General features: G+C 35.6%; 1 protein-coding gene across 1 annotated transcript; it reads right to left on the bottom strand.

Moving 5' to 3' along the window:
• Nucleotides 1-4,554: 4,554 nt before the first annotated feature.
• LOC126765284 (uncharacterized) lies at nt 4,555-11,149 on the bottom strand. Its single transcript, XM_050483000.1, has 2 exons — nt 9,871-11,149; nt 4,555-5,693 (listed from the first exon to the last, which is right to left on the bottom strand). The coding sequence occupies exons 1-2, from the start codon at nt 10,271-10,273 to the stop codon at nt 5,098-5,100; spliced, it is 999 nt and encodes a 332-aa protein (XP_050338957.1). The 5' UTR covers nt 10,274-11,149; the 3' UTR covers nt 4,555-5,097.
• Nucleotides 11,150-11,387: the final 238 nt, after the last annotated feature.

The following is an 11,387-nucleotide window of genomic DNA, read 5'->3' on the forward strand; positions in this document are numbered from 1 at the left end:
GACTCACTTCGACAGTCGGTAAGATCAAGATCAAAAAACTTGAGAATCGGTAATACAGCAACTAGCAAATCTTCAGCTTTATGTCCAGAATTTTCAATGAACATCAGAAAACGTTCAACAGGCGTTCCATCTTTTTGCACGTATCTGATAACAAACGAAAGTTGGTCGACATGAGATATATCAGGTGTGGAATCTACAATAATCGCATAATATTTCGCTGATTTAATTTCCTGAACTATGATAGAAGAGACTTTTTCTGATAAAGGCTGTATAAATTCTTCGTAGATAGTTTTTGATAAGTACCTCGTACTGCCAGATCCTTTATTGCCAAATTTTCGAATATGCTCTTCTAGGAATGGGTCAAAAGAAGCAAAAAATTCAATCAGCATTAAAAAATTTCCATTATTTGATGACCCAAACTTTTCATCACTTCCTCGGAATGGAAATCCTCGAGAAGCTAAGGCTTTAGTAGCAGCGACTACTCTTCTTAAAACATTTCTCTAAGAGGATATTTCTGTCTCTTTTTGAATGACTAAGTCATGGTCTATTCTATTCTTAGTATCCGATATTTGCTTAAGGGCTAACATACATTTTTTATGATGTTTGGAGCTCTCATACTCACTAACACGAACGCCTGCATGCTTCCAGTCATTAAATCCGTTTTTGCCATTAAATGAACAGTCTCCATCAAAAACAAGACAAGCTGCACAGAACACAGACCCATTTTTAACAGAGTAAATGACCCATGGGCGTGGAACTTTCTCACCGTTGATAAGTTTTCTTACAAATAGTGACTTTGACAGCCACCGTGAAGTTCCATCACTGTAATCACGTTTTGTACTGGAGAAATTCAAATTTTCATATTCTTTACACCCATGGGTAGCTACATAATCTCTTGTGGAATCGTTTATAACCCATTCTCCTGGATCATCACTTATCATAATGTTTCCATGCTCATTATCTTCTATATTTATCGCTGTATCTTGAAGTTCGCTTCCATGACGGATATTCTGTGGCAACGAAGAAGTCGTGGTTCTATCAGCATTATGACTCGTAGACGGAGTTTGTTCTGAAGTTAAAGTAGAACATGCATCATCACCTGTCAAAATTTACTATTATTCTATTAACCTAATAATACCAGTAAATAAAAAAGAGTGAGCTGTCAGTTGACAGCTGGCAGATGTTAAACATCGAAATTATTTTATACAAGTAATAGGTTAAAAAGCACAGATTATGACAGAAAATGATGACAGACAGTTTATTCAAAAACATTTATTTTCTTTATATACAAAATTTTATTCAAATATTTGTTTAAAATCACGTCAACTCAATTATTTTCATCAGTGACTTCCGTAAAAGTTACATTCGAAGTTGCCTCTGACGGTATTACTGTGACAATTGGTCGATGATATCTGAAGTATGTTACAAAAGTATTAGACATCACATTATCAAGATATCTAATAAATACAGCATCTATTGTTGTTCCATATCTTGTAGCACATTCTCTTGGATTGATGTTTGTTTCCAACTAAAATTCTTCTTGGAGGAACGATACTAATGGCATTGATTCATTTTTTGCAAAATTAACATTGAAATCCCCAGCCAAAATTAATGGTAGCTTATCTTTATCTGTTTTAAAAATAATTGAAATTATGTTATTGAAATGCGATGTACGGAAATAACCGCTCATGTAAAAATTAAATAATATCATTTATTTTTTTATTAGGTGAAATGTACACAACAATCATAATTATTTCACATCCATCTTCTAATTTAACATGTGAAGCACACATATCGCCAATGGGTGTTTGAGAGACTTGAATTTCTGTAGCATTTTGGACTGATAAATCCAGGTTAAATGTAGTAGTATGTGAAGTATTGTTGTTTTTATAAATAGCAACTCCAGCTTCTCTAACACACATAGAGCGCGACAGACTGCAAACGACATCTGTCAAACATTAAAATACACAAGTTCTTAGGGACACAGTTATTGAGGCAGCTGCACAACTACATAACTGTGTCCATAAGAACGTGTGTATTTTAATATTTGACAGATGTCGCTTGCAGTCTGTCGCGCTCTATGTGCTCAGCACTTCAAGCATTGAGTGTACATATTTACATGCATACATATGTTGCATGTTGACAAATTTACAAACATTATGCGTATGGTCTGTCATATATTTGTTTACATGCATACATAATTATATATGAGCACATGTGCGACCACTAGATCTTTTAAGATGATATCAAAACTTTTAATGTAAATGTATGAATTTAAAACTAATTACCTTAAACTTACTTATATTAATTACTAGCTGACCCCGCAGTCGTTGTCCTGCGTGAAATTATGTGTTTAGAAATGAAAAAGTTGAATTTATCATTTCACTTTTTTTCAATGTATCGCAGCTTGATAAACAAAATTTTTGGTTTCTGTTCCGGTGTATAGAAAAGATGGTTTTCCAACTCGTGAGCAGGCCACGTATATCTGGCCGAGTGAAAAACATACCATTTCCAAATGTATACCATACACTATGCGACTATCCTTGTGTCTCAAATGCAATTTTCACTGGAAACTGAATACGTTTGAACTGAAATGGCAAATCGTTAGAACTCAGAGGAATTCGTAGAATCAAGCATTCTGCCCCTTTGTATTCGATAGCTGCGTCACAATCAGTCAGGTTCCATTACTCAGTTTCGGCGCCTGAAGATTGTGGAACATAATAACGACAGATCCAACTTTGAGACGCAAATGATGCGGTGGCATACGAAGCCTATTCAAAGAATTTAGAAATTCCAGGATCGATCAATTTGTATGAGCGCAAGTCTCCCCGAATTTGACTTTGAATCTTCCAGTTTAAGTCAACAACATCGGTATTTTTGGCAGCTAACATTGCGCGCGCACTTAAGGAATTGTAGTTACGATAATTTGTCCAATGACCGAATATTCGTGATGAGTTCATCTTTGGTGAATTGGTAAAGGGAAGATGGAATTGATATCAAACCACCGGAAGTATCAACCGGAATTTACCCATTTCCAATTCTTAGCGTATACGATGTAAAATGTCTTAGGCAATGTCATTTTTGTTCGTATTCCATAATTGACGCTAATTTGATGGCTGAACATCGCGAAAAGTGTGCGAACTTCATTCCAGTGATTATCATGTTCCAGCAATTGTAATTGTAATTGTATGTATAATATCAAGATATTTCCGAATAGAGCAAGTTCTCGCAAACTGTTCACTGACGAAAGTTGAGAAAAAACTCGTAAATGTTAATTTTGTTGCGGGGGGTGTTTTCTATGGCTGTACTGTATTCTCTGTGTTGAAATAGACAATATGGTCATTCTCCAAATTAACTGCGAGACGCACAACAGTCGGAAAACGTTAATGAATCGCAAACGTAAATATCATACAATGCGCTTTATTGCAGTTCACGTATCGACCGTATCGTTCAAGATCAGTAACCGCCATGTTGCTTCCTTTGGTGACGTATTTACACACGTATTTTATCGATTACACCGAACTGCAATACGCAACATTGACATGACTTTTGAATGTGAATTAGACAACAGTGGCGAATATGGTACTATAGAGCAAGTTCTCGCAAACTGTTCACTGACGAAAGTTGAGAAAAAACTCGTAAATGTTAATTTTGTTGCGGGGGGTGTTTTCTATGGCTGTACTGTATCCATATGTTGTCGACTTCGATGTGTTGTTAACTTCGATATCCACGCCTCTAAATTGAATGCTAAATGTTCTGCCATTGTCATCTGATGAGTGACGCTGATACATTGGATATCCATCATTTCTAGTTTGTGTTTCCGAAAGAAAAGCACCTGGATAGTGTTTCGTACATTTATTGTCAGACATACAAACCGAAGTGGTATTGTGATGTCCGTAAGGTACATGAACCATATTGGTTTCATATAACTCTGCTTCTATCTCTGGATCAGGAATTTCCGCAGAAATGATTTCATCAATTTGATTTGGTGTAACCACCATCCAAAGAAGAATATGTGCGTGCGGCAAACCTCTCTTTTGCCACTCAACAGAGTACATCCAGCATCTAACAGTACCACATATACGTTGCTTTAAGATAAAGTTTACAAAACATCGCAACTGTTGTTTGAAAAGTTGTCCTCTGACATCGTGACGATCGCTTGCAGATTGCCCGCGATCCATAATTTCATTCGTATGCCATCGCATCCTGGGAATACTCGGTCATGTGCCATGGGCTGTCAATATACATACTTATGTTGATGCCAAAACGAACGCGACCTCTTCGTGGCATCGTAACAAATTTCAATCTGTAATTGAGCACTTTGTGTGAAACACACATAACGTTTTCACGGAATAAATTTCAATAATTTTTTTTTTGAATAACCGGAATAAAGAAAGCAAACGACAAATTTGACAATTGAAAAACAAAAGGAAAAAAGTTGAAAAAAAAATTTTTGTTCGCTGCACTTAGTTTCTATGTAGTTTGCGGGGTATACTTACTTTGCCTTTAGTTAAATATCTCTTTGCGTATTAATTGAAATAAAAGATTTCCGAATTTTAGTGGGGAAAAAGGTAACAATTTGTAAATAGGTGTTTATTTCCCTTTGCGGGCGAAACTTCAATATTTGTACAATACAAATTCCAAGATTTTCCAGATATGTACAATTCTTTAGGGTTTTTTTTTATTACACTGTTCACTATTCACTATTGATGCTCCTGATGCTCCTGCGTCCTGCACTCACACACGCGACCGGATTGGGAATCCAAATTTGGACCAGAACTTTGAAACGCTTGTAAGTTGGCGGATCAACGGGAACGAGTTGGCGATCAAAAAAGAAGGGCGAAGTGCTTAGATTACCGGCGTAAAACGAATTGTGGGCACCCCGATCTAACCCATCCTTTTTGATCGGTTAGGTGGTGAAAACGATGTATGTTGTGGTATGGTAGTGTTTGGTGCGTGGGGTTGCGTGGTGTGATGCTGTATGTTGTGTTAGATGAATGTTGTGTTGTATGATGAATGTTGTGTTGTGGGATGAATGTTGTGTTGTGGGGCGAGATACCATGAAGTCGCATGAACATCCCGGCCTCCCTAGGCGAATTAATTGCCTAGAAGCCTCTGTAGTTTTTGAAGAGTACTCACTACAGCACTGGATCCCGTCGCTTTTCGCTGGTTGCGATGACTATGTTGTGGTGGTGTATGCAAACGTGCACCTCGAGACTGCTTAGCACGATGGGCTCTTCGGCGTTGCACTTGATTCCCACGTTGACTGTGCCGCTGTTGATTATGCCGGTGACTGGTGTGCGCTGACTGATCAGCGCGTCGAGGGAAGCGGTGAAATAATGTGTGATGCGGTCGGTGGCAGTACTGACACGACCCGTCTGACATGCACTCCATCGTAGCGTGCGTGTCTGCCAAGCATGTCATGCAGTGGCCGTGGGCTCTAGCGATCTGTTGGCGCTGAGCGGGCGTCATCGTTTTGAAGATCGTACACTTCTTTAAGAAATGGGGTCGACGGCATAGGCTACATCGTGGCGGTACGTATTCCTCGAAGTGCTCCTCGCCTGCTTCCCTGACTGGTGGAACGGAGGATTGTTGCCTCCTTGGTGCGGCGATGGGGGTAGCGGATGCTGCATTTGCGGTGATTACGGACCTCACCGACTGGGGATTATTGCGTATTTCTTCTACGTCCATTTCTAGTGGAATAGGAATATGTAAGTAGAAAAATAAACACACGTGATTTAGGTTTAACTCAAATTATATGACCTTAAATTCACTTCAAGTGCTTAAACAATAATGATTTCCTAATCATAAGCTTACTTACTCGCCACCCACACTACGAGCTCCTATCTCTGAGTATACGAGGCGTAGTGTGAGAGAGGCGTTTAGGAGTTGAGTTACACACGTACATATGTAGTCGACATATATACGTATATATGTCACTCCTCCCAACTTTAAAAGTGGACATATTTCTTAATTAAAGTACTTACGTTTAGATTTAATACATATTTGTTCTAAATCAATTTTGTTATTTAGTTTTAAATATAATCGTATTTTAGAAAACTGCCTACCATAATTTTTAGTATACTATTTTTTGTAGATAACTAAGATAAGATGATTTACTAATATTGCTTAAGTGATTTAGATAATACATAATAATACAACAAAAACTAAAATTAATAAACAAATTTAATTTCTTCAATATTTTTTCTTTTTCCTTTTAAACTGGTTTTTATATGACTTTTTGGTTTTTAAACTTTATAATATGATGCTCCCCACTTTTTGGTTAAATTTAATATCTTATTTAATAATATGATAGTATCAATATCTTTTTCCCTGTATTTATTAATATTTTCAATTCTCTTTTCTTTGACTTTTTGCGGGTCATTTTTTGGCGGCTCTTTATTAAAAAATATCTTATATGGAATTTCGTTAGTTGTCGAATGAATAATTGTGTGATTATAGGTAAAAATTACTTGTTCTATTTCTAAATATTTCAATTCTTTGTCTTCCGACGTATTTATTATTCTCAATTTCTCATTGAGGGTTTTATGCAAACGCTCGATATCGCCTATGCCTGTTTTGCCTGTTGTTACTTCAACTTTTATGTTTAATTGATCACACCACTGTTTGATGTTCATATTATTTAGGCCTTGGTCTTGGTCAACTTTCATAATCTTAGGGGGTCCCATAGTATTAAATACTTTCAGTAGCGCTCTTTTACTTTCAAGCCAATTTAATGATTTTACGTTCTCTACCATGGCAAACTTCGAAAATAAATCAATACACGTCAAATAAAATTCATTGTTCCACTTCCAAAAGTCTATAACATATTTTTCTCTGATTTCGTATATCGGAGGCGTAACTTTGAATGGTAGTTTGTTAGCAATGTGGTCACTTTTACAGTGATTACAAAGCTAGCAACTATTGATAATATTTGAAATTTCTTTGAGGTAGTTTGGGTAATAATACTTTTCTTTAAAACATTTTGCTACTTTTTCTATCCCCTGGTGTAGTCCATTTAAATGGATTTCTGTAACAATGGATTTGAAATCAGAAAATTCTAAAATATTTTTTAATTCTTTATTTGTCCTATAAGTTCTATTTCTGCTACTAGTTATCAAGCTTTTATAAATATCTTGGAACTGTAGAAAGTCGATATCATTTGGCATGTATATAACGGTTTTTTTCTGTAAGAGATAGGTTTTAATGATTTCTTTTATGTATTCTGGCGTTAATTCTTTGTAAGTTATCAAAACAAGATTGTTACTAAATATTTTTAGCGTTTCACAGCTACTTTCATTTCCCTTTATAAGCTTTACTTGATTTTTAAATAAATTTAACGGCCTTTCTGTTATCTGGATATAACTTTCGTTATCTTCCTGAGCCGAATGAGTGGTTGCACAATTTGAGGCGATTTCATCTTCCTCAGCATTGCATTCCTCTATTTTTATGCGTGATAACGCATCCGCAACGTGATTTTCCCTGCCCGGGATGTATTTCACGTCGAAATCGTACTCATTGAGGCGTATCTTCCATCTTTGCAGTTTTGCACTTGGCTCCTTTAAGTTATGCAACCATTGAAGTGGTCTATGATCGCTGTTGATAGTAAACTTCCTACCAAACAAATATGGTCTAAAATATTTAGTGGCCCAAACCATTGCTAACAGCTCTTTTTCTGTAGTAGAGTAGTGAAGCTCATGCTCATTCAGAGTGCGACTCGCAAAGCAAATTGGGTGACTTTGTTGGCTTAACACTGCACCCAAGGCCACGTTAGAAGCGTCTGTAGTTAGCGTAAATGGTTTTTCATAATTTGGGTACACTAATATAGGATCTTCAGTTATTAAAATTTTAATGGTGTCAACGGCATTTAAATACTCTTTATCTTGAGCATTTATCCTGTTGCCTTTTTTCAAACAGTTCGTTAGCGGTTTGGTAATTTTAGCAAAGTTTTTAATGAATTTGCGATAAAAACCCGCCAAACCCAAAAATTGTTTGATCTCTTTTTCCGTTTGGGGTACAGGATAATCTAGAATCGCCTTAATTTTATTCGGGTTTGGCTTTATGCCTGATGGAGTTACTACGTGCCCCAAAAACTCTGTTTCGTGTTTTAAAAATTCACACTTGGCAAGCTATACTTTAAGATTAGCATCAGACAGTCTTTGGAAAACTTTATCGAGCGATTCGATATGCTCCTGAAGTGACGTGCTAAACACCACAATATCGTCTAGGTACACCATGCAGTTTTTACCAATTAACCCTTCCAATACTGTGTTCATCAGCCTTTGGAATGTAGCTGGGGCATTTTTCAGCCCAAATGGCATACGCAAGAACTCGTAATGCCCTCCTTGCGTAGAAAACGCTGTTTTCTTTCTGTCATCAGGGTCCATCTCGATTTGGTGGAAACCCTGAGCCAAATCCAAGGTAGAGAAGTACATACATTTACCTAACTTGTCTAAGATTTCATCCATGTTCGGGATCGGATACCTATCGTCTATCGTTATTGTATTTAACTTACGAAAGTCGAAAACTATTCTCCATTTCTCCTTCCCTGATTGATCCGGTTTCTTAGGTACAACCCACAGCGGTGCAGAGTACGGGGAATCGCTATGGCAAATAATCTTTTGCTCCAGCATTTCCGCTATTTGCCTGTCTACTTCCGCCTTGTGCACTTCCGGATATCGGTAAGACTTTACGTAGATAGGATCTTCGTGCATGGTTTTGACTTTATGTTTTATTTTGTGGGTGAAAGTTAATTGATTTCCTTCCTTATAAAAAATGTGGCTAAATTTTGTCAATAGGCCTTTGATTTCTTTATATTCCTCGATATTTAAGTGGCTTAGTCTAAAATTAGTTTCATCGTTGTCATCATTCATAACATTTAAATTACTGCTAAAGTGATGTACCGAATCATTTTTATTACAAAATGAATAAAGCTTTCCACTTAAATTAATAGTCATATTTTGAAAATTAATTTTCGAATTCAGTTTCTTAAGTATATCAAAACCTAAAAGTCCATCGTAATTTTCAGAAAATGTATACACGTAGAATTTTAAATTATGTTTAGAAAAAACAGCTATTTCCTGCACTTTGTCTAGAACAACTTTACCTGTTGCCGTTTTTAAAATAATCGGTTTTACTCCTGTAGTTTCATTACTTAATATATATGGTTTAATTAAGCTTACCGATGAACCCGTATCTATTAGAAATTTGATTTCTTTGTTATTTAGTGTCAGTTTAATCGATGGCAGTCCTCCGAGGCTTCTAATTGAAAATTTGACATATCCTGATCCATTGGCTCAGGTTGACCATATCTTCGTATTCTTGATTGATTTGACCCAACGGGATGAGATACTCGTGTTTGTAATGAACTTGTTTGCAGGGCATTGCCTGGGGTATGTGTAATCGGACTATTTAATGAGTGGGTACAATGATTTTGTTGACTGGGTTGGCCAACATTTACCTGTCTGGATTGATTTTGACCTAAAATAGTATTACTGGATGGGACTCCCTGTGTATGAAAGTTGTTGTTATTAACAGGTAGACAAAAATGATTTCTATCGGGTAAAGTGTATTTATGAAGTTTGTTATTATTAGGGTAATGGGGAGCGCGTAAGTTAGTTTTTACAACATAGTCATAGGCATTATTTTCTTTTAAAATTTTAACTGCAGACTTTACGTTAGTGGCCAGGTTTGCATTTATCAACGCAGTTAAATGGTTTGGCAATTCTGTTTTAAGAGTTTTGATACTTAGTTGTTCTAATTCATTTGTCAAAAATGTTTTAGTTGCACTACTTTCATTTTTTAATTTAATACAATCTTTAATTCTACAAATTGCGTTATTTATTTCCTCACAAAGAATGCGTACACTACCTTTAAATTTTATGTTACTAATTTGTAAAATAAGAGTCGAAATTGGAGTGTGTTCTCCAAACTCATCAATTAAAAGTTCCCTTAACGTGGACCAATCTGACGGCTGCTCCCTTCTTATGATGTCCAAAGCTGCCCCTCGTAGAGTTCTTAAGATGCAGTTAAAATAAAAGGCTCGCTCAGCCCGCTGCGTTGGTGCAACCACAGGCATTATGGAATCAATGCTATCGACATACAGTGCTAAGTAATTAGCATCACCATCAAAAGGCTGAATTAGTTTAATATTTTGCATCACCAGCTCTCTTACTTGTTGTGCTTCAGCCATGTTTATTTTGTTTGTTTCAGCGCTAATATCTAAGGTTCTTAAGTACTCATTTAAATTTTCTAACTCTTTACTTAAGTCCATCTATTACTCTTTTTTTATTGGAAAGTGCGGAGTATTTAAATCTCTCATCGCAGCGAATATATGTTTGTTATAACAACACAATGCAAAAATTGAATAGTCTTTGTAAGTTACAACACAAACAACAATGCAGGTATGCCGACTGCTTAGTGTTCAAAAGTATAGCGCACAATTATGTTGTTGTTGTTTATGCACTCACTTGTTGCTATTATTTAGTTTTTAGTTTTTGCTTGCACTATTTTTATTTGTTTCACTAAGTGCTATTTCTAAGTTCCACTTCCATTTGTGGTTTGAGATCAAAGTCAATTGAAAGTCGACCGAAATCAATTAAAGACAACCAGAGGTCATTCAAGTATAATAATACCAACAAAAAGGTAAACGAAAATTAAGAATCTGTCTTTTTGTTTTGTACTAATATATATTCAAAGTACATTTTTTCTTATTTTATTTTAACTTTGTTTAACAGCTAAGGTTAGAAAACACTTTTATTTATTATTATAATTGTTTCATATCTTTATTGAATCATTCACATAATATTTTTTAAGTTCACGTAAGAAATTAATTTTTGTTTGTTTTAATATTTAACTTTTGCGATTAGAACATAGAATGAATATAGGTTCGTTTTAAAAGGATCTTTTTCACAGATCCTACCGACTGCGCCAGTAGAAAAATAAACACACGTGATTTAGGTTTAACTCAAATTATATGACCTTAAATTCACTTCAAGTGCTTAAACAATAATGATTTCCTAATCATAAGCTTACTTACTCGCCACCCACACTACGAGCTCCTATCTCTGAGTATACGAGGCGTAGTGTGAGAGAGGCGTTTAGGAGTTGAGTTACACACGTACATATGTAGTCGACATATATACGTATATATGTCACTTGTATATTAAATATGGTTTTGCTAGTAGTATGAAGTATGCTACTCATTATATATATGTGTATATATAGATATATGTATTTTTGTCTTTGTATGATACTTTTATTTATATGTATTACATATTATTTATATATAGATTTTATTGTTTATTATTAATCGCGTTCATTATGGTTTTGGTTTGTACGTACGGATTGTAAAACGGTGTATTTTTAATTAATTAGTGTTTGATTTT

Source organism: Bactrocera neohumeralis, unplaced genomic scaffold, assembly GCF_024586455.1.
Source record: "Bactrocera neohumeralis isolate Rockhampton unplaced genomic scaffold, APGP_CSIRO_Bneo_wtdbg2-racon-allhic-juicebox.fasta_v2 cluster10, whole genome shotgun sequence".
Taxonomy (NCBI): Eukaryota; Metazoa; Arthropoda; class Insecta; order Diptera; family Tephritidae; genus Bactrocera; species Bactrocera neohumeralis.